The 25,110-nt window shown below is 44.7% G+C and overlaps 1 protein-coding gene across 1 annotated transcript in view; it reads right to left on the reverse strand.

The window, feature by feature from the left end:
* The window catches only part of LOC147728922 (sodium/nucleoside cotransporter 2-like), a 475,735-nt gene that overhangs the window by 298,305 nt on the left and 152,320 nt on the right, over positions 1-25,110 (reverse strand). The window contains exon 3 of the mRNA XM_086959167.1: positions 24,525-24,619. Coding sequence (XP_086815293.1) covers positions 24,525-24,619 — 95 coding nt within the window. The remainder of the gene's footprint in view (positions 1-24,524; positions 24,620-25,110) is intronic.

The raw sequence follows: 25,110 nt of genomic DNA on the forward strand, positions 1-25,110 counted from the left end.
GAAGCAGAGGTCAGCCCGGGACCAGGGTTCAATTCCCGGCTCGGCGGGGTCTTGAGTCCTAAAAAAAATTTCCATGGACTCGACAATTCTCGCTCCGGTGCCTACTCGATTCACGGGTTCACACTCTGCGACTCTGGGTAATAGCTTGCTTAATCTCCACAACGGCCCCTCGCGGCGGGATGCCTGGCTTTCACCTTGCGGATACCTTGCAGGGGTTATCTCACAGGGGAATACCAGGACGGGTTCCCTAAGCAAGCGCTCGGTGATTTGCGCTATATAAATTCCTGTACATTTACATTTACTACCACCTTACTTCTAAGGAAACTTACACATACTTACTCTCTTAAACAATCACTTATAGAAACACATACTTATTTAAACAGGAACTCTTACAATCTCTCACTCTCACATATACTCACTTATATACATCAATACTCACATATACTAGATTAAAACATATGTAGTTACTGATAAAGACACTAGTGAGACAGTCATTCACTCACTAACACACACATATACACACTCATCCATCCATCCAGTCCTGCACATATGCCGTCTTCCAAACACATACAAACAGTGAGTCAGTCATTGATGTTATGTTATGTTATGTTATCCCTTTGTTAAAGCGCAAACAGCTGCCCCAGCAACGGAGCGTCCCGGCGCTAACCTAACCAGAACCTAAGGAGAGGGTGGGATAACCAACAAGACTAGATGACAGAAAAGAGGTGGGTTTTGAGTTCCCTCCGGAAGACGGTCAGATTGGTTAGGGTGCGAATGTGTAGAGGCAGGGAGTTCCTCCTAAGACTTTGAATGAGCGTCCGCCCATTCTAGAGAGCTTGGTTCGGGGGACCGTCACGAGGTGCTGACCTAGTGAGCGCAGGGTGCGCTGGGGGGTGTAGGGTACAAGGAGCGGGCGTAGAAGTTCGGGACAGTCCTCAGAGTTAAGAATTTTGAATGCCATTGTGAGGGTTTTGAAGTGAATACGGGATTCAACAGGTAGCCAGTGAAGGTTACGAATGGTGGCTCTAGCAGAGCACTTGCGTGGGAGACCAACCACGGCTCTGGCAGCCGAGTTTTGAATGCGCTGCAGTCTTGCCAGTTCTGCTTTGTTTGCCCCCAAGAATAGGACATTGGCATAGTCCAGCCGGGCAAGGATCAAGGCTTGGATGATTAGCTGGCGGGTTCTGGAGTCAAAAAAGCCAAGTATCGGGCTAAGGCTCCTCATTAGCCCCACACACGTAGCTGCCACTTTCTTTGTGTGGGACTGAAAGTTGAGTGATGAGTCAAGCCAAACACCTAGGTTTTTGACAACATTTTTTGGGACGGGGGTGGGGCCAAGCAGAGAGGGCCACCAATGATCGCTCCAATGGCTAGGGTTTTTGCCAAGAAGAAGCACCTCCGTTTTCCCGGCGTTTAGCTGCAGGCAGTTGCGCGTCATCCACTGTGCAACTGCTGCTAAGCCATCCCTGAATTTAGTAGCCGAGGGTGATGGACCTTCAGAGAGTGTGATGACTAGCTGTGTGTCGTCGGCGTACGACACCAGCGTAAGGTCATACTCTTTAGCCACTACTGCAAGGGGCTGGACGTACAGATTAAAAAGGGATGGGCTTAACGCCGATCCCTGGGGGACTCCCTGCTCGATGGGATGGGATTGGGAGATGTAGGGTGGGGCTGAAACTCGAAAGGACCTGTCCTTTAGAAAGGACCGGAACCAGTCAAGGGCAAGTCCACTGATCCCAATGGCCTCGAGTCGTTTCAACAGGATATTGTGAGATACCGTGTCGAAGGCCGCGCTGAGATCCAGCAGGATCAGCGCGGCACTTTGACCATCGTCCAGGACGCCTCGAAGGTGTTCGGTGGTGGTTAGAAGGGCTGACTCGGTGCTGTGTCCTGGCCTGAAGCCGTTTTGGGAGGGGTCCAGGACTAGGTTTTGCAGCATGTGATGGGATAGCACTTTGTTTACGTGGGCTTCAGCTAGCTTAGACGTCCAGGGGAGCAGTGAAATGGGCCGGAAATTTTCTGGCTTAGTGGGATCTAGAGTGGGCTTTTTAATAATAGGTGAAACCCATGCAGACTTCCAACAGCTGGGGACCACAGCTGAGGAGAAAGAAAGGTTGAGTAGGCTGGCAAGCGGGGGAAGGAAAAAGTCAAGTGAGTCCAGAAATGTAATAGGTCTCATGGGGTCTGTGGGGGAACCGGACTTAACTTGTCTACACAGTTTAGCAAGGTCGTCGATAGATATGTCGGGTATTCTTGATAGTTCCGACGTTTCTGCCGCTGCGTTGGACATGTTGATGGGTGCAGGGTCATCTTGCGGGAAGGAAGTATATATCTTCCTTACTTTTTCAATGAAGAAGGTGGCAAGTTCTTCACACTGTGTCGAGGAGGAGATGCAGGATCCTGGGTTGGAGACTTTGTGGAGGCTTTGGACTAAATTGAAGATGGTTTTAGTAGGGTTGGAGCTTAGTTCAATTTCCTTTGCGTAAAAGGAGGCACGGGTGGTCCGAATTGCTTTATGATACAAGCGTAGTTTAGATAAGTAGAGAGTTTTGTCACTATCTAAGTAGTTTTTCCTCCAGCCGCGCTCGGCTTTTTTACATTCCTTCCGCAAGGCTCTGAGAGATTCGTTGTACCATGGGTTTGTGGGGGAACTACGGGTTTTGGTCCATTTAGCCGGAATAAGGGCATCAAGCCCTGCAACGATCCAGTCGTGAAAGGCAGCATAGGCTGTATTGATGTCTTTGTTCTCGTCAGGGGGGTGGAATTCTCCTAATTTTTTAATGAGGTCTTCGGAGGAAAGTTTGTGCCATGGTCGTTTGTGACTGGGGTTGGCCGCAGCTACGGTAGGCGGTTTTTTCACCGTAATGCTAAGTTTGACAAGAAAGTGGTCGGTCCAACCCATGGGTTCAGGGGGATCAGCCGTAGCATCCAACATATTGGTAAAGATGGGATCCAATATGTGGCCAGCGGTGTGGGTGGGGGAGTAGACCAAGGAGTTTAACTGCAGGGCCGTGAGGTCGGCCAGCAAGTTTTTAATGATGGGTTCTGTCACAGAGTCAAAGTGGAGATTAAGATCGCCCAGAATGGTGAAGTTGGGGGAGGACACTGCCAAGGTGTGAGATGTTTCAAGTAATTCATCAATGAATCTGGCAGAGGGACCTGGAGGTCGGTAGATATACAGCCCAGAGAGGGCGAATTGAGGGCAAATGGAGATCTTAAATCGAGCACATTCGCAGCCCCAAATATCTTCTTTTGTGAAAGAGCAGTTATATATAGTTCGATATATAACGGCTATTCCCCCGCCCCTGGAGTCTCTGTTAACCAGCTTCATGGAGAAACCGTTAGGCAGCGTAAGGTTCATAATGCTAGTCTGGTCGTCATGGAGCCAGGTTTCGCATATGAACAGAATGTCAGGATTTTCGTCTGTGATAAGAGAATGGACTTCAGCATGGTGTTTCACGAGAGATCTGACATTCAGTTGTAGAACCCGGAGGGGAGAAAGCTTGGGTGTCGTTGCAATACAGCTTGCTAGGCTAGGTTTAGGTGTAGTAAACTTACAGGACTCACAGTGGAGAGGCGTTTGTCCGAAGCAGCCCCTGAGCTGGTTGCATCTGGTGTTGGTATTTAGTGCGCGGAGATATTCTCTGTCATAGGTGACTCTAATCAGGGGGTTTTGAGCAGGGGGACTGGCGAGAGGCGATGTCTTGGTGATGACGGGCGCAGACGGGCTTGCCTTGCATCTATGTGCTAAGTAATACCCCCACCAAACCATACAGACACTCATACTGATACTTAAAAAAACATCTAATAACCCATATACACACACATGTAGCTACTCATTAACCCATGCAGCCACTTATACACAAAGTGAAACACTGATACAAACATTTAAATATTTAAACAATATTCGCTAATATATGTATTCACTAAAATACACTTAATAAGCCAGTTAACCAATCAATTTTTTTTTAAAAAAACATCCATTAAGACACTTATTATAACATTTATTCTTCCATCGACCTTTACATATACATATATAAAACATATTTATTTTTCAGAAAGGCACACATTCACTGGATGGTGTCATCAGTGATGTCATGAGTGATGTCACTGACCATGTCATGAGTGATGTAATATGTGACGTCATCAGCAGTGCATTACACGCGCAAGTTATAGTGAGTCCAACTAACTATAACGTGGAATTTCAATGGTTTTATGTCAGTAAAATTTCCAGCTAACTATAACTGGTGTGAAACCTATGGTTTTTTCAGTGAATATATATATATATATATATATATATATATATACACACACATATAATTTTGTTTTACTTGCCGCCGTTTGATGTATCTTCACAAACATTTCAAAACTAGTTTGTCACTCACTTCAGCTGCTGTCTGGAAAGTGTTGGGGTGATTTGTCAAGCAAGGGCTTAGAAAAAGGCATGGTCTCAAAACGTGTTTTATTTATTTTATTTATTTATTGGTTTGTATAGCGCTGGAATCAACTCTCAGTGGAGTATCTCTGCGCTTTGACACCTGTAGAATACCAAGAAATAAATGTGGGAGGAAGCTAAATTTCATTTTTAAACAGTATTGTTTTCAATTGTTTCCGGAATTTTAGATGATCTGTGCATTGTTTGAGTGATAGAGGAAGTTTGTTCCAGAGAGTAGGTCCTGCTATGGAAAGTGCCTTACTCCCGTGTCTGGCTTTCTTAGCCCGTGGTACCTGCAGAAGAAAATCATTGCTGGACCTAAGAGATCGAGTGGGGGTGTAAGGGACAACTTTATTTTTCAAATAGGCAGGTCCTTGGCCATTTAGGCACTTGTGAATCAAACAACATGTTTTAAATTTCGTTCTCTGCCGGACAGAAAGCCAGTGTAATTGGTCAAGAAGGGGTTTGGAGGCAGTTCTAGGAGGGGCATTAAGAACCAAGCGGGCCGCCGTATTCTGGATGACTTGTAGTCTATCCAATACCCCTTCATTGGCAGCAAGCAGTAGACCATTACAATAGTCAATCCTGCTTAGAACAAGTGCCTGGACTAAAGTTCTCCTCACCGAATCAGGCAGAAGAGGAAAGACCTTGCGCTGTAGGCTGATGGTATGAAAGCATATACCTGAGATATAATTCACATGTTGCTTGAGAGTCAGATCTTGATCCAGACGGACCCCTAGGTTCTTTACAATCGACTTGGGTTCGGGAACAACACCCAAATCGCTGAGCCACCAGTCTGGAGACCAAAGCAGTTTAGCTTCCCCAAACAACATAACCTCAGTTTTACTGACGTTGCACTGAAGGCAGTTGGCCGACATCCATTGTGCCACTGCCTTCATACCAGCTGAAAAAGAGCTCTTCACTTCAGCGGAGATGTTTTTGAACGGGAAGAGGAGCTGCGTGTCATCAGCATATGACACGGGGATGAAACCGTACTTATGCATCACTCTTGCCAGGGGTGCCACATAGATGTTAAAAAGAGTAGGGCTCAAACAAGAGCCCTGTGGCACCCCTTTGGAGTAGGCGTGGGCGGAAAATCCGTTCCGCTCGCGGATTTTGCGGATTTTCGGGAAATCCGCAATCCGCGAGATTTGCGAATTTCCCGCAAAATCCGCAAATCCGCGAGCAGCGGATTTTGCTCGCACTGCTCGCAGTGTTAGCGTGAGTTCGCGCCCCGCGAATAAGTGCAAAATTGCAGAAATACGATCTTGGCAAAACTGAAAGTAACTACTTACCAGGTTCAAAAGTTCAGGCACATCATTAGTAGCCATTTCCTGTAGTGCTTCCTGAGGGGCCCCTCCAGAGTTCAGTTGCCAGTTGAAACTATTATGTGACCCTGCTCTGAACCTCAGAATAGTTACACATATGCCACAAAGGTCCTGAATTACAGCTAAGGGAGACAAGCAGGAGCCAGGCTGGAAGTTAAAATCCATTAATCAGCCCCTAATTCATTATTGTCAGTTGGGGCAGGGCAGGTGTTGTAACTAATTTTGCAACAATGAAAGCACTTAGCAAGTGCAAAAGATCACTAATCAGGGCGCACTAAGGAAGCAGGTGCCAGCTAAAAAAATATTCTTTGACACATTAATCAGCCCCAAATTAATTCTGGTCACTTGAGGCAGGGAAGGTGTGCTTTGCTTTGCCGAAAATAATGTACACTGGACAACCAGAGGGTGTAGTGATGAAACAGAGGGTGGCATGGGTGGGCCAGAGGGTGGCATGAGTAGTCAGAGAGTGGCAGTGGTGACAGAGAGTGGCAGTGATGAAGAAGAGTGTCCCAAACAGGCTGGACACGTAGAAACAACAAGTTCGCAAAACTTGCGACCCGACAGGTAAGTTCGCAAATTGCGAAATTGTAAAAACCCTCGCGAACTGGCAAAAACACGGGCGAACACAAAAAAAAAAAAATCCGCAAATTCGCGGGAATTCGCGGATTTTGCGGATTGCGAATCCGCAAATCCGCAAAATTCGCGGATTGCCAATCCGCAAAATCCGCTCATGCTTACTTTGGAGATCTCTACCTCCACTGACCGATATGCACCCATGGTGACACTCTGGGTGCCGTCGGATAGGAAGCTCTTTAGCCAAGCAAGGGCTTTGTTTTTGATCCCGGCGTTCGACAACCGTTCTGTCAAGATGGAATGTGACACGGTGTCGAACGCCGCTGATAGATCTAACAAAACCAGGATCACTGAAAAGCCCCTGTCTTGGTACATATGCATGTCGTCAGTCACGGATACCAAGGTGGATTTCGTACTATGCCTTGGCCTAAACCCAGACTGGGAATAGTCAAGAACGTCTGCCCATGTAATTTCCCATCTGGATTTTAGACACAACTATAGCCTGATCCATTGAACGGAATTACGACACATTTTGCAGAAAGCTAGATCTTAGGCAAGAAGGATCTTTTTATTTTGTAATTTGGTGTAAATCTGTTCTGTAGTTTTTAAGTAATGGAAAAACAAGCTGTGTATATCTAATGGATGTGGAAGATCCACAGATCCGACAGATCTCATGCTAAGAATGGATTGGCTGCCCCATTTCAACCAGGAGGTGTTAGCAGCCATCTTGGAACATGGGACTCAGCCTGAGTGCCAGGAAAAACATTAAAAAAACACAACAGGCATGATAGGAATATCCTGATCCCCTAGCCCTGGTGGTGGGGTCCCAGAGGGAATCCGCTGAGTCCCAAAAACATTTTTCTTTTACATTTTGAAATAAATTCAAGGAGGATCTGATGCAGAATTTTTTTTAAAAACTAGCATGTTTGTTTTCACCTTTGGGTGGGCCGGTCCCCGTGGGGGGATTATCACAAGGCCCCTCTCCTCAGTTAGAATTCTGCCCCGGGGAGCCCATCTCCCGGGGCCTTGCCAATCTTAACAGAAAGGGAAGGGGCCACATGGCCCCTATCCCCGGGCCAATTTCGATCCCAGGGACCCCATCACCCGGGGTGCAGCCTTATCAAAACAAAAAGGGGAACATTCGCCCTCCCACCTGGGCTGATTTTCCCCCATCTCCTGGGTCCCAGCTGAACTTAAGAAAGAAGGGCAAATGCATGCAACCCGCCTCCCCGGGATGATTTCAGCCCCTGGGGATGGCTGCAAAAGCAAAGGGGAGGGGCCACAGGGCACCCCTCCCAGATCCATTTTTGGACCTGGGGACCCCATCCTCCAGGGTCGGCTTTAGCCATGTCCCAGGGTGCCCACCCCTAGACATAGCAGTTTCCCTGCACACACTGGCACAGGCGAGGAAACCTGTGTTTGCTCTCACTTAGCTGAAGCACTTTCAAAGCTCCCGGCAAGCGATAGCAAACACAACATCTGTTCCCAAATGCAGGGGCTTTAAAAATGCTCCCAACAGCTGGGAGCGGACTTCAGACCTGCTTCCCTGCCTTTAATGATGCGGGCAAGAAAACATATCTCAATAATATTCCCGCCCACAGGAAGCAGTATTTTTAGCTGCTCCCTGTGGTCAGGAGCAGTGCCGGCTCCTGCTTTTTGTGCAGAGCCAGCTGGGGCAGAAGAGGCCATGGGCCTCTATCCGCTCCAACTAGCAAGGATATGGTGGGTGCCCTGGGTGGGCACCAGGGCACCGACCCTTTGTTGGCTGGGACCCTGGGCATGGGGTCCCATGGTCTGGCATCAGCATGGGGAGGGGTACCACATAGCTACCCTCCCCCTGTAGTATTTGGCCATGTCCCGAGGATGGGCTTCCCAGGGCTGATATCGACCTTGGGAGGAGAACTGTGTGCACCTCCTCCCCCAGAAATAGAGTTGTGTCCCCCGGAGATGCAGTCCTTGGGGCCAAATACGGCCTGGGAGGGCGCTACGTACTCCCTCCCTTAAACTATTGGGCAGTCACCAATGGGTAGTTATAGTTAGGATCATTTTTCCATAAGAAATGCATGTCTTGTATAGCTAATAACATTGGCCAGGTGTGATGAATCTCCATAAACCATAATGGGAGGGGGAGTCCATTAAAGTTAAGTTTCAGTTGCAACTTAAAGTTTTAAATGTACCAAACTACTGCAAGCCACCGTTTATAGTTATCTCAAGTACCTATAACTCATGCCTAAAGGTAAGTATAACTTGTGCCCCTGCCATGCCCAGTTTTCTTATCAATAATTTCATTCCAAATGTTTCAGTGATATTATCAGTGATGTAATTTGTTGAGTAATTATTATTACATGCTGAGGGTGCGAGGTATAGTTACCATAAAGCACGAGGAAATTATAATGTTTTGCCTTCAACCCTCCTTTTTATTGAATTCGGTTTTTGGGGCAATTAGGACTTCTAACCAGTGCTAAGGTGCTTTTGCTCTCTCTCCTTAAAACATGTTCAAATTGTCCTACACATAATTGCCACATTTAATTTACTTTTAGGTCCCTAGGTAAGAGGCACTATATGTACCCAAGGCCTGTAATTTACATTTTACTAAAGTAGCACTCGTAAACATATCCCAGGCCTGCCATTGGAACCTACAGTGCAGTTTTAAACTGCCAATTATACTTGTCAAAATAAACTTTTTACCAGTCATAAAAGTTCCTTTTTAATCCACGTAGGGGCAGATTGCATTGTATTTACTAAAGGAGGGCCTGGTGTCTTAGGTTGTACATGTCCTTATGGTAAAAAAAACTGCTAAATGTGTTCTAAGCCTAAGGCCCATTTCTTTGACTGTATCTCCCAGGCAGTGAGACAAAAGGGCACTAGATGTTGGCAGGATGGGCCATTTTGCAAGGATGGCTAGGGGCCTGACTTAAGCTCATCCAAAGAAACCTTACACAAAACGTCTGTGACCACATTCTTCTTGGATCCTTGGCCCAGGATGGGAAGAACTTTCTAGAACCAGATGCGGGGGTAGTATAAGCAATTCTCCCACTTCAAAGGCTGGCACCAGGTTTAAAAATGTGGAGCCTCAAAACACCTCTTCAGTACACTTCTGGACATGTGGGATATTTCAGAAGACCTGTCTGGACTGCCATGCTGCTACCAGAGTACTTTCCTGCTGCTAGAGACCTGCCTTGCTGTAAGAAGGAGAACTGGACCATATCCTAGGTCCACCAGAAGGGATTCAAAGGACTGGTACTTGGGCCTCCTCTGTGAGCTACAGGGACATAGCAAGCTCTGGAGACCTTGAACCCTGCACCAAGCCTCTCCTGGAGTGAGTCCTAACCCCACAAATGCCCCCCCCCCAGGTCCTGGACTCTTGGGAGTGGTGTTAGAGGTGCTGCTCCAGCCTAACTCTAAAACCTGGAACTGAGGAAAATTTTAACCATAGAGTGCCAGAAGAACTGATAGGAGACGGAGACTTATCTGCCAGCTGAGCTGCCCAAGGTGTATTACCAGTCGGCTTGATTTTACAGTAGATACTGCTATGTTTTCCTTCTCCTCTGCAAATCCTGTTCAGTGGAACAGCTCAATGACAGCATTCGGCCTCATGGAAGGCTATGGCTTATAGCTTGCAACTTCCTCCTTCTAAAAAGTTGTCTAAGTCCGAAATCTTGACCGGGTTGGATGTCAACATCTCCCTATCAATGACCTCCCCGGCCTGGAAATCCAGCTTTTTCCACTTGGAACTTTTTCCCCGCCATCATCCAGAGCTTCGTTGAGGCTTTTACCAGCCCATTCCTGATGACAACAATGCTACCTCGGACACAGCCTGCTGCGTTGACCCGCTGAACTCTACAATTTCCTGGACTTTTCTTTAGAATTGTTTTTTGAAGCTTGAAGGTAAAGTAAGAATGGACCAAATCCACCTCTTGAATCGGACCCTATCTCCATTGCTCTTGGCCTTATCTTTTGACTATGCTCCTGCTTCGTGCGACCACATACCTGATTGGATTTAATTCATTTTGGTGTTTTTTCGTGTATTAAACTGTATCCTATTTTTCTAAATTTGTTCAGGATTTTTCTTATGTTGTGTTTTCACTTTATTACTGTTTGAGTGCCGCATAAATATTTACACATTGCTTCACATTACTTTTGTGCCAAGCTACCACTGGGTTAAGCACAGCTATATGTAGTGATTTCTGTGGTACACTCTTACAAGGACTATAGTTGTTGCTTCCGTAGGGTTTTCTCGCCCCCTCAGTCAATAGCCAAATATATTACACAACCCTTCAACAGATGAATCTGGAGACATAGGCAGTGGTTGTGTTCTCGGATGCAGCATTAACTCTTTTGAATGGCCTTATTTGTTGACTGTCCTCAGTAGGATGGGGTTAGGACAGGTGTTGCTGAACTGGATTGGGCTACTTACACAAAGCCATTAGCAAGCATAAAATCAAATGTCCAGGCATTGTAGCTCCATTCATATTAAGTGTGGAACAAGACAGCCTTTATCCAGTAATATTTTTTGTATTGATACTGGAAGATGGCTGAGGGATACACATGATCCCAGAGGCATCAGTTTGAGGCACATAGAATACTATCCTCCATGTACACCAATTACATCCTGTTTTTAGAGACTGTGATCCTAACCTAGAACCTATATTGAAAGAAACCATCCAATTCAGAAGGTGGTCAAGACTGACTACAAACTGAGCCAAAAATCATGTCACTTACAGATGATACAGCAATGCACGCCTACATAACTCCCCGAAATGGCAGTTTACATTTCTTTGGCATACACATACATTAAGAATTGGACATAATTATGCAAAAAATATGGGCAAGCCATAGAAATAATCGAGGCCAATATTGACAGTTGGATTACCCTGCCTATAATGATGATTGGCCGAATTGCACTAGTTAAAGTTGTTGCTCTCTCGTCATTGCACCACCTATTTCAAAACATTGCTGTTCCATTTACACGAGGATTGCTCGATTGACTTCATTCATCGCTAATTAAATTAACCTTGGCTTGCAAACAGCCACATATTATTACAGAGATAATTTGATCATGGAGGCTTTGAGACATGGTGCTTTTTAGTATATTATCTTACAGCCCAAGCACATTTTGCCGTGCATTGCTTCCATAATAACAGGCAGGTACCCCCATTGAGACTTAGAGCTGGTATTGGCATCACCTCACGAATGTAAAGTTGAAACACCCAGGATGACCACAAAACAAAATTTGCATAGTAAAGTGTACGCTTCTTCAGGGGTAATAAGCACTATATAAATGCAATTACTAATATGATTTGGACCTGTGTTATATTCTCACTTGTTACTCCTTGAAGATCTTTACTTATTATGTTCTAAGTTCTAATTCTATATGGAATTTTATGACAGAGCACTGGTAGCTGAAAGGTCAGTTGCACTGGACCTTGATGAGGACGAGACTGCTCTATGTTACTGTGCTGCAAAAATAAATAACTCAAAGGAAAATGTGGATTCTGTCTACTTTTAATAATTGGCAACGAGCAGCTCCTAGTTGACACTGCTGTCAACTAGGAGCTGCAGCAAAGGAGCGGCGTGTTCCTGGACACACAAATGTGTGTTGGGTAGCTTTCAGTACATCTATAACAAAAGAAGAACAAAAGTAGAAGATGCAGAGAACAACACGATTCTTGTAAAGAAATTCCGGTTTCCCGGATCAAATTTGAATGACTTTTGCAAAATGTTGACTTAATTCTACAGTCAAGAGGACTACTCAAGTTAAACGGTAAGCGCAACGTGAGGGCAAGTGTTTTAGAAATAATTAAATATATGCGCCCACCGCGAGCGCATTTAAAAAAAAAATACCTGGAGCATGATGCACCTGGGTTCATAGAATCATCAGAGTTCACGGAGAACTTCTGCATCGATAATTCTTTAATGCTGAAACGTGATATTTGAAACTTTGTACCAAAAGACTTTGGATGATTCTGGGGACAGTGCTTTAATGCATTTAGCAACAATTTGTAAGGTGTGCTCGGGTGTCTTTCTATCAATATGGTATCTGGACTACGTTGGTAAGCCAATTAAATTGATACCTAAGGTGGATGGGTAGTTGACATCGTGGATGCAACCGAAAAAATAAGCATTGCTTGTGACATAACGAAATTTGTTAATTTGGGACACATAGTGAAGTGCAGATAAATTAAAGCAAATCCATCACAGTGTGTTCATAAATAATGATGCACAGTCGAGCCCAAACATTCCCATCCAAGTGTTGTAATGACACTATGAATGTCATTCAACAGATTAAGTATTAGACACGTACATCATTCCTCCTCCGGCTCTTTTTCAGACCGCATAATTTTATGTTCATTAACTTAAACGAGGGAGTGATTCAGACCGCGCGCTTCCTCGCACACATCGGGCCCGATTCACAGAACTAACTTAACACAAAATCCTAAACTTACTACTTTTGGTATTCACAGAAGTTAGGATTTTGTCTTAAGTTTGTTCTAAAACAGACTTAAGACTAAATCCTAACTTAAGTCTGTCTTAAGACAAACTTAAGACAAAATTCTAACTTCTGTGAATACCAAAAGTAGTAAGTTTAGGATTTTGTCTTAAGTTAGTTCCATGAATTTGGCCCTCAGTGTTTTAAGTTCCAGATTTTATCTCGTAAAAAAGGGAATCGGCACGCTGGACAGGTTGTGACCTTTTAGAAAAAATACGGTGTAACAATAGTAAGAGTAATCGAAATATTGGACATCCTATTTTCAAGTTATCTCTATCTCTGGAGTTGTTTTCTGCCCTAGGACTGACATATTTTAATGTGGTAATTGGGAATAAATATTGTTTTCCTGAAGAAGGTGATGGCTGTAGATTAATTGCCCACCGAAATGCGTTGATGCTTCTGAGAGTTGAAACTACGTTAAGTCTGAGGAGACAAATATATTGAATGAAGATTGGAATAATAACCTTTAAAACTATAATTGATCTATGTTTGACCATTGTAGCTTCTCTCTATAAATAGGAATACTTTTTTCCTTATTGTATTCGCAATTGTGTACAGTTTTAATTTTTTTTTTTTTGTGAATGTTATATGTAATGAATTGTTTTGCTTAATTAATATTGTCATTGCTTTTTTAAAATAAGAATTTTGTTAATGTTAGAGAAAGAACACAAGAATCTGATGATTACAATATATATTGTGTTCTTAATGTTTTTAAAGAATTTCCTGAATACATTTGTACTTTTTATTTTTGGTTTTCTTTTGTATTGATTACTTACTCGATCTTAACGGCGATCTTACAGAAGCACACGAAGCACTCCGGGAAAATCTGCTGGCTAATCAAACGAGCGACAAGCGCCAACTACCCGGGTGCACCAAGATTATCACAAGACACGGATCTTCTCTTTAAAACAGAACAAGAGGGAGAAATGAAATTCGTGTAAAGAACACAAGAAACAATCGAGGTCAGACAAGATACCTTGAGGAGTACGATAGGAAAATCGAAAACGGGTGCAAAGAAATTGAAAGACACCGCGTTTGAGGCTTTCCATTGTTTTTTAAAAAGTAGGAGTTTGGGAAATCGAGAAATCCCCATAACGAGCCCAAGAGAAAAATATTTGACACAACTCAATTCACCAAGATGCAGTTGCATAGGTGATACATTGATTGTGGAGAAAATCATAGACATTGTCCTGAAGAAGGAGGCCATAAACATTCAAGGCTTCCGAAACGCGTCGACGCATTTACGAAGGGTTAAATTCTGAGTTGTCAGCAAACAATTTGGGTATAAGGAAGGAAAATCCTTCCCAGTGTTGTCAAACAGAGGGTCCGAATTAACAATACTAAGACAAATACTACTGTCTTTTCCCATTTTTCTCCATTTCCACATTAGGTGGTTTTATTGTATATTGTGTGTATTTTTAACTACAACTGTATATGGATTCATAGGTTTTTTATTGAAATAAAATGTATATTTTTACATAAATATTGTTTTTTTCTTCGGTAAGTGTTCCTCGAGTAACATATGGAAATTTGAGTGAGTGATGCAGACTGAGTGAGATAAGTCTTTGAATTCTTTTGAATCTTGGATAACTTGATCTCCCATTGGGAAAACATTTTGCTTTACTTGACAGTATACTGGTGCTCTATTTCCCTTTGGGTAATACCGAGCCCCTCTCTTTGGATTAAAAATTGATTACATTTCCTCCTTGTTCATCTGATTGGTGTGTGAAGGGTGTTTGTGGCAAATTGATGTTTGGTGTGTAATAATATCCTCGAAGAGGAATTCTTTTTAGACTGGTCTCTCCGGACATACACCTGCCTGATGTGGGCAGCGAATATCTGGGCCACCTACCGGGCCCGAAAATAGCCAGCCCTGCTCCCTCATGCATTACTGGTATAGAAGCAGTATAACAAGTGGCTTGTCATAATCAATGCAGCATCCTACTCAATTTGTCTCCCCATTGATATATGCAGCTCTGGGCTGCCTACCATGCCTGGTTGGCATTCTCCAGCAGTAATTGTTGGTAATGCTGCTGAGCCAGATGCAAATGGCGTCGCGCACCTCTGCCGTCTGCCTGGTGACAGTGCACCTCTAGCATCTGTATCCTGCCTCCAGGGATACAAGGTACTTAGTTCTGTGTCTGCGCTTCCTAGGTCAATAACTAATGTTTATCCCTCGGACCGTCAGCTTAAGAGCCACCCAAAATATTGTCGCGGAAGCCTCAGTGTCTGTATTAAGAGTCAAGTATTCTTCACTTGGGCGAATAAGAATTGTTTTGTATGTAGATTTCCGCAGATGCCACAACGAGAGGCCCCAGCAAATGCCACCAAGGGACGCCTCGTGGTGCTATCCACAGCACGAAAACCTTATGGGTGCAGATTAACGTTGCACGAGTGGCACACCATTGAAGGGTGCCCACTGACATTGGGGTTACTTTACCTGCGTGCACATTGACTAAACGCCCCCACCCCGCTTCCTTGCCCCGTCCTGATGAAGACCCGCCCCTGAGGAATCCAGCTACCCAGTTCTCTTTTTGGGTCGAAACGTCGACAATTCTCCTTGGAGCCTGCACTTACATGTTCCTGCCCCCCTCCTTTCTTCCCCTTGTCGTTTGTACAAATCAAGGAATACGGAGGACTATCCAACCATGTGCCAGCAAGAAAGAGTTACATTTTTTGCGAGCTATTAAGTTAGGGCAGGCTCACTTGTGTTTTTTCATATCAACAATCTTATTTTCTTTCACAGATCTTCTTGATCATTCACATGAGCACTTCCACTATTTTCTGTGCACACCAACTGATAGTGAAACCCCATTTGTAAATATTTGTATTTTATAATTGTGTTTTTCAAAAAATATATTAAATAAGAAAGTCTCTTGGACTTTGGTGAGACAGATTGGTTTTAAGTGTGTTTTCCTGTACCAATATGATAATTTGGGCAAATATATCTATCATGCTCTGTTCTATATTAATTACAGTGGATTGAATCTAATGGTGACTAAAGAAATCAATTTAAGTATATTATTATTTTGTGCATATTGAATGAATGTCTAGGACCAACTGTTGACTATAATACTTGGAAGCAATCCCAGTGGCACCCGACCCGCCAGGCCCCTATAAGAGAATGCCAGGGGCGGCACGAGCAGTCATTGGCAGGTGACCTTGTTGTGCAATCTGCCTCAAAAGGGGAAAGGAAAGAATCTGCAGTGTGGAAGCAGTGTAAGAGGTACACTCCCAGGCCTGAGTCGGCACCCAGCTGCAAACCACATCATGACCTAGCCTGACTTCCTCTGCAACAGAGGCATCCACTCTCAGCAAGGGCTCCTGGTGGAGTCCCATGCTGAGTGTTGCTGAGACTAGGCCTCATGCTAGTGCTGCGGTATGATGAGCTGATAGAATGGGTCTCTCTCAGGGTAGACCACGTTATTTCATCTGGTTATTCAGGTAGTTGGTGTCCCGCTAGGCCCCTCACTATACCACAATTGATGCCCCCCTTCAATTCGGGGAGACACCGCCTGGAAGGCAGATTTTGCCCCTCACAGCTGATGCAGGGAGCTGCGTTAGGCCGCAGCAATGAAATGAAAGGACTGCGGAGTATCACTTCCGCACTCCGAGTTAGGGCCTCAGCATATCCATGCTCAGGCTTGATCCCACTGGCTAGGTCTTTGATCTCGGGGCAGGCTCCCAACATCAACCAGTGCACCACACCCAACAGTCTCTCCTTAACTTTCGGCTACCCACAGATCTGGCACTTATTTGTGTGCAGGCGTTGGGGCAAGCTCCACTGATCCTCATGCAGCCCCCAGAGTGCTGCCCACCCAGAGCACCACACACCGGGTACAGCTCAGGAAGGGTCTAACAATGTCCAGGCCGAGGGAATGCACGGTCCCGCCAGCACCAGACCCCAGGGTTGCTTGCCACTACAGTTCAACACTCTCCCCGGCGTGGGTTTGATGCGCAGGGGGGGCACCCCCACCATGGCCCCAAGCGCTGCTGTGGCACCAGACCCCAAGCACCGGACCAAGCCCGCACTCCTCCCAGGATGCACCAGCCCCAGCAGTCTGCCAATCCAGTCACCAGCCGGGCAGGATTGACAGGTTGGCCACCCATCCGGGGCACCGAACGCTACATGAGCACAGCATCTCGCCCCCGCTGTAACTCAGTCGGTCCAACAGCAACCAGGCCCGCACCCTGACCATGCCCATCTCCACTGGTCATGGCCTCACCAATGCAGGCGAATCCTGTGCTCAGTGGCACAGAGCCCACGACCTAGGGACCAGACACAAGAGGCGCTCAAATTGATTTCTCTGCAGCAGGCCACCCATGGCCTAACTCCATCTTGCACCACAGGCCTCTTCATCTCCACTACGGTGTCACCGCCCTCAGCACTAAGTGGCCTCCCAGCAGCGTCTTCGGCTGATTTCGTCCACAGCAGGGGATAACAGCAGGTCTAGTCGCCCCGGGTGCTCCCCACATTGGTGACAGTCGCCATTAAGGCTGGGGGTAGTGTTGCGATGTAGTGTTGGCAGGATTATGGCAGATTATCGGTTGGATGCCGGGAGCTCATTTACAATGCAGCCACCATGTTCGTACGTCCATCAGGCCATGCCCTCCCCCACAGTCAGGAATGTTTAAGCAACAGCCTGTCTGTCATAGGCTCATCGGTCAATGTACAGAGGTATGTCCGCTCTCTTAAGAGTTTACTTTTCTACATAAAACGTTCCTGTTTGGAACAGAGAGGAAAAGGATGGTGGCCCTGAACAGGAAACAATAGAAACCACCGTCAATGCTCTGGAGGACAACTCCAAGTGCATCAGGGACATTGAATTCCCAAATCCAATCTAATGTAAGAAACTTCAATCTAACCCCTATTCAGGGTACTCCTAGTGTTTAGGTGGGAACGGCAGGAACAGGGTAAGGTTAAGTGAGCATGCTATATTTTAGTAGGAGCACCAAACATATCCTCAGTAGGGAACAGACATATCCCAATCATAATACTTAAAAATTAGATTAGACTTGTAAAATATCCAAGTGAAGAGACAGTACTTTAGATACTTTTTATGCACTGAAGGGCTGGATTCAACAGCAATTAGTTAAACTTGAATTTGAGACTTGGGTAATCACTTTTGGTAACTATTTTAATGTCAAGTGCAGAGACACAAAGCTGGAGAGCATCCCCGAAAAGAATTTGGCAGTCTTTTAAGAAAACATCCAGGAAGAGCAGCAGATGTCTGCAGCACAGAAGATGAATGTACTCCAGTCCACGCGAAGGACTGAATTTGAAAACCCTGGTTAGTGGTACTCTGATAATGAGAAAGACAGATGAGAAATAGTTAGGGACACCTGGGAAAAATAGCAAGAAATCTCACAAGAGTTTGACACAAAAGAAAAAAACAAATATGAACAAAAAACAAATCCGCCAGACAAGAACAGACCGAAGGCACTCCAACGGAACCAGGAATATTCTGGGATGTTCTTTTGATACAACAAATAGAAGTAATTCCCAAAGGACCAAGGAAAGAAAAGAAACCATCTAGGATAGGAAACAAATCCTAAATGTAGACAGAAGGTGGCCATCTTGATTTGGGCCCAAACACCTAGAAAACCGGCTCCAAAATGGCTCAGAGGATGTCATCGTACTGGACGTGGTGCTGGGTATCCACAAACCGTCAAAATACTCAGACAAATATTCCAGCCCCCACAACCCTCCGTTATATCACGTTTAAGAGCAGGGAAGTGCGTTAAAGCATTCACAACAATTGGAAGACATGCCATAACCTCCGCTACACCCTCAAGAGCGGGGCAATGTACTGTGAACCAAAATGGAACCAGCAGGGCGGGGCATTGCTTTTATCATGTACAGGTTTATTCTTCTTTTTTTCTAAAACGGTGAACTATGCAGATATTAGGGACTATGAAACAGACAAGAATTAGGTGTCTTTTCAGATCCTGAAGCATGCCCAGTGATTATTAGGGCAGGAAAGAAAGGGCAGAAACATTTTTGACAGAGTCTATAGTAAGAATGGGGCTTCTTTAACAAAACTACTATCCCTTCTAACTTCGTGGGCTACAAATAAAAACAAACTTTTCACATTGAATGCCCTTTAAACCCACTAAAACAGTGTTCGGCCACATTGTAATGGGCTGGTCGGGACCGCCGACCAGGTGTCAGGCGGGCACCTGGTCGGCACCCGGTGCAGCAATCACTTTTGATGCCCCCACGTCCCATGACCGCCTCCTCGGATTCGCACGCTACCACCTGCAAAAGTGCCCCTCATCTCTCCTATCACAAGATATTGCTAAACTACACACCCCCCTGAGGACACAATGCCCACTCCACAGATCAGCACCCAGTGCAGCCATACCAGTCGCACTGTCCTAAATCCGGCCCTGTCAGTTGGTCCCAGGACCGAGCCGTTTTCGGTGGAAGCAATTCTGCCTGGCATCGAAATCAGCCCATCAGTGTAATTGAGTGGCACATTAACATTTGTATTCCTATTATAGTTAAAGGAGCTAAACTCATTTTCTTTGACATTTGTACAGTAACTACTCTTATACTAATTATGCAGTCACAATACTAAACACTGGTGTGTTCTCTACTTTTAAGTTTGCAGTTTTTATGTTAATGTCACTGTGATATTGTAGTGTAGTTCCTATATCCCTGCGCATTGGCATAATATACACTATAGATTTGACATAGGACTGAGGCCAGGATGTCTCTATAGAGTACATTAAACTTAATTACTTGTGTGTGCCATCTAACTCAGGGGTCACTAGAAACTTTCTCGAATTAACAAGAAGGGATTAGTTACTGACAACCGCATAAACATGACAACTTTGTTTCCCTTAGAGTCTGAACAATATCTTCAGAGTCGTGGAAACAATAGATAACCGTTTCACTCAGTCAATCGTGCATGCTTCATTTCTACAGAGTTGCATTGAAATAGAGAGACAGGCGTTTCAATAAAAAGGGTTTATTGAACAGTCTTATTTCTCATGCAAGAGATGTGAACTGCTACAATCGTAAGACAGAATGTGAAGTATAATATGTACAGCGTTAGCAGTGAGATAAAAAAATACTGTAAAAGCATGTCTTGTAGCTATGACATATATTCCTTAAAATACATACGTAAATAACACAGGCTAAAATACTCATCTGGTGCTTCTAAAATAATCCTACCCCAGTGTACCTAACCTAAGTCTAGTACGAGGGAAGAAGTAGGTGCTATCTTAGTCTGGTTTTAGTTATGCCAAGGGTTGCCAAAAGTTTCTCTAGGTTCTAATCAGCTCCATACCTTAGAATTAGAGAGGTTGGTATCTCTTTCCCGGGACTCGATCTCTAACACCCCGCAAGGGGAGTCAGAAACACTGCAGCTGGATTCTCGGCAAGGAGGATGACAGCATCTGGTCAGTGAGTCAGTTGGGGACTGGGCTTCCTTCCGAACTTGTCGTGGCAAACCACGTCGTGCAAGTAGGCAGTCGAACCGTGGACTGAACCGTGATTTGCCATGGCAAGTGAAGGCATATTTATACCTTGAAGGTGTTTAGGAATGCCAGTATTGACGTAAAAGTCGTGCATAAGAACGTCATGAATGAACCCCTAAGGACTCATAATGCATAATAAATGAGTTCTTGGAGAAATCAATATCCAAGCAAGGGGAAGTCCTAAAGGCTTAAGAGTCTGGTTTTCCAAGAACTCGTTGTGACGTAGATGAACAGATGTAAGTAGCCATGCCTGTATTTGGTTAGCATGAGCAATGCCTAAATTAAGGCTGGATTTCTATGCCTATATAAGGGCAATGTGAATTGTACCTATATAAGGGCATGAATCGGGAAATTCATACGGAATCTATGATTCAGCACTAGGACACTTAGGTCCCAAAATCTCATAACATTGAATTGGGGCACATTGCTCCCACAACCTCCACATCATAGGGCAACATCACCCTACAATCCAGTATTGGGGCACTTAGCTCCCACAATGTCCACTTAATAGGGAAACACACCTCCCTATGATCCATAACTGGGACACCTAGCTCCCCAAACCTCTCAAAATGGAACTGGGGCACACAGCTCTCACAACTTCCACATAAAAGATGTAGTGAAACACACCTGCCTATGACCTACAACTGGGGCACTTAGCTCCCAAAACCTCTCCAAATTGAACTGGGGCACACAGCTTCCACAACTTCCATGTAAAATGGGAACACACCTCCCTATGATCCAGAATTGGGGCATTTAGCTCCCACACCTCCTTGAAAACAAAATTGGAACACTACCCCAAAAACTAAACTGGGGAACGCAGCTACACCACCCCACAACCTCCCCGCAAAAGAGAACACACCTCTCTATGAAGCCAAAACTGAGGCACTAATAGTCACAACACTTCCCTAATAACAAAACTCACCACCCTGCAACCCCCCACACAAAACAGTATCACATTAATAAAATGAATATGAAAGAAAGTCTCTTACTCCGGTGAGCGATCTCTCACCCGAGGTCCTCACCCGAAACTCCATGTGGCTGTTGGCATCCAAAGCAGTGAGGCGCAATGACCTCCTCTTGACTAACGTCCCACAAAGCTTGTGAAGAGCAAATACAGATATTGAGTGTCCTTCACCCGAATGACACCTCACCCGATTGCCGTAGTTCAGTGAAAGTAAACACCAACGTCGTAAATCTGCCCAAAGACACAAATTATTGGCAAAAACAAAATGGCAAATTGCATGCGAAAAAAACACAGCGAAGTTTAAGGACGATCTTGTTGAACTTTATTGGGCGAACATAGTGATTGTCAAAATATGTAGCAGGCAGGAAACTGCTAGGAACTGCAGAATGGCAAGATGGCTGCATGCACTGGTTATGCCGCGCCGGATGGCTTCAGGCACCATGAACCAAACACACCCAACAGCAATAAGCCTAACAGACGTGACAGTGAGGATGAATCGCAGAGGAGCAGGTAAGGGAGCACAAGCTCTGTATGGGCATGAGGCATCTTTTAAATATGTGGCCGCTGCTCCACTGCCAAGGTGCAGCCGTGTCCAGATTATGCGTCTAAAACAGCAAAAATAAACAAAGTACTAAAGTGCACAGTCACTAAATAAGACACATCCAGCAGTCACTGCATCATTAATCAAGTGTATGGGCACACAAGCGGTGCCAACATTCTTACAACAAGTCACTAGTGCCACTTCTCTTGGGGTGTAACTTTACAGAGTTACTCATTGCCAAAGGTTATCAACACTGGCACTTCCAAAATGACTCTTGAAACACAGATCCTGTCACCGGCTCTGCCCAAAGCACTTCCCCGAGCACAGACTCAGACTTGTTTGCTGCAAAGAAGAAAAAAAACCACACCTCCTCTGTTGTGCCTGTCAGAACACACCACCAACCTCTGTAGATAGATCACAGTAATATACACTTCTGGTTCCTCACAAGTAAGCGCTACTTTTAACATCCATTGCGGCGCTAGACTTTATGGGTGGCAAATTCATGCTGCTGAATAGACAGCCAGGCCCTGACGGACTTTGCAGATGGGTTGTTTGATGCGTTGGTAGACTCTGTAAATGAAGGATTCATGCCATGAAAGTCACAGTTGGTCGCTGGTCAACTACAGCTGTGAAGTTGAAAGTCAAACACTCTAAGCTGTTAGAAAACTGAGTGTAATTCCTCACTGGGGACTGCCAGTTTTCCCTGCACACGTCGCTGATGCCAATTCCCAAGAACCAGTACCTACTGCCACACCATATTAGTAGCTTGTCCCACAATGGAACAGCTGGGCAAGAACAAGTCCTCAAAGGCAGTAGGATGGCAGCAATCTCGACAGTAGCTGCACAAAGACCGGCAGTAGACGGTCATGCCCTGGGCTGCAGGCTGTCCAGATGAGAGAGGACACAGGTGGGGTTGACCAAGGCGTTTCCTTTCCTTATGGTTTCAGTAGTTCCAACATATTTTAGTAAGTTCCTTAGTTCCAGTAGTTCCTAAGCTCCTTTAAACACAGTCTCTTTCCTCAATGCTGTAGGTTCTTTAAATTGTCGCCAAATGTGGTAATTCAAGGGTCCTTGGAGCCAGGTGTATAAAATAGATTGGATTTATTGAAGCTTAGTTACATGGTAAATTCATTAGCGGAAGACAGGTAGATGGAATAACCCCACCAGGAGCAGCCTGCCTGCCATCAACTGCCACTCCACACACAAACCAGGCACCAAACATTCCATGATGCCATCAGGCATTCTACCACTCACATTAGCTGGGCAGCAGGGAAGTCACAGCCAAGGAAAGGAAAGACACAAGTCAAATATAACAGTTGTACAACAACGCAAGAGACAAGCAACACAAGGGAGTTGATGAGGGAGGGAGGAGCAACAACAGACAGTGGAAGGAGAGTGGGAGGTGCGGGGGAGGAGGTTGGGAGCAGGAACAACATACAGCGGGGGAAAGCAACCTGAGGGAGGAGCAAGGAGGAGGGAGGGAGCAGCAATAATGGTCAGCAAGAAGAGGTCGGGGGGAACAAGCATGACAAGAGAGGTTCATTGGAGGGAGACAGACTGCAGAAAAATGCACTCTCAGAGAGTGCATGGCAAAAAGTAAGAAAAAACAAGGACCTACAGGTGCACATGACCAGTGAAAGAACACTGGCCTCCAACGGGAAGCTGCTTTAGGTCTGTGCTCCCTAGCAGGACCAAAACTGTACTCTTAGGAGAAAGCAGGAGGCGCTGACCAATAAGAACACGGAAACATGGATGATGTGTAAGCCAACCAATGGTAAGTAATGGTGAGTATTGAGAGGGCTCCATGCCCGTTTTAAGCATTTAACCTCAGTGCATGCACAGTCTAGGCAAAACCTATAAATGAGCATATATTGCCATCAAATTGTGACAGTACGTATAGTTTTCAATAGTTGTACTATGTCGGGTACTCAGAATTATAATACAGCTTTAATACTAAATATCTAATCATAATAAAGTTTAAACTAATGAAGGTAAACTGTTGCTTACAATTTTGCAACTTGACCTCTTCACTGGATAAATATAATGCAGTATTAAATCTGACATTTTGCAAATGTGGCCCACTGCTGCCTCTACTTTTAATGCTTAACACCCAGCGTCCAGTTGAAGGTTAGCTGTAGCCAAAGATGAGACATGGGGTGTCTTGTATGCTCCTGTTGTGTAAATAAATTGTACAAAACCATATTCCTGAAAGTGCTTGTATGAGAGGCAACCTCCTGGAAGGTGTCCGTTTATCATTCTGCCCTTCACAGAGTTGGAAGATGGTAACAGCTTCTCTTTGAATTACTTATTTAATGGTAAACAACTAATTTGTGCCAAAAATCACAATGTACATCATAATCCGCACGCACAGCAATATTGTACCTAATAAGTCCCATTATTTCAGGTAATAGTGGGTGATACTTTATCAAGTTTGGGAACAAATGCCAGTGTAAACTGAAGAGGGGACAAATATCTAAAGGTATGTTCCTATACCTTTTTTATACCCAACGCCACATATAGGTACCTGTGTTATTGATATCCCTTCAGGATAGAGATATATGGAAATAAGTTAAATTAAATGCGTACCTCCCTCTGTGCACTTACTTTTCAATATCTTGTCCCTCGATATTGTTGTAACAATATTTTGTCCCATTGAGATTCAGAACTCAGTATCCCATACTATAGTTAAAAAAAGGTCTGCACAGTACCTCCAAAACGTCGATGTTTGCTTTTCCTTTGTTTCCTGCAGGTGTGGCGTGGGAGCTGCATCAGATGCTGTTTGCGGGATTACGGTGTCATAGTCCTATGAAATCATAGAAGCAGAGAGCATTGTAATTACTTGGAAAGGCACCTTAAGACCTATAAGCAATTATTATTGTTCTTTGGGTCAGTGGCCTAATTTTGCTAAGATGATGAACAGTTGAAAGAATGAGTCTCTCTAGGATCAATGTTCCCAGGTTTTCCCAAAAACTACTTCTAGAGGGTTGTATACTGAGGTTGTGCACGGGCATTAGAATGGGGAAAGAAATGTGTTGATTTACTTACCAATATAAAAATGTGTGGTCACAGTGGAACAGTCAAGATTATTACACAAGCGCGTAACCACCCTTAGTTAATGTATGCTTTAATGTCCTTTTCAGGTGCTGTAATCCTCTACACTTACTAATGGGTATTCTGTTTCTCTCTTGAGGCAGGAAATTCCCAATTTTATAAAGCAAAGCATACTCTTCTGAACTTTTTTTTGTATTACCTTTGCATAATATTTTCTTAAAAATCACTGGCATAATCCAGTCA

The sequence above is a fragment of the Lissotriton vulgaris genome, chromosome 2_2, assembly GCF_964263255.1.
Source record: "Lissotriton vulgaris chromosome 2_2, aLisVul1.2, whole genome shotgun sequence".
In the NCBI taxonomy this organism is placed as follows: domain Eukaryota; kingdom Metazoa; phylum Chordata; class Amphibia; order Caudata; family Salamandridae; genus Lissotriton; species Lissotriton vulgaris.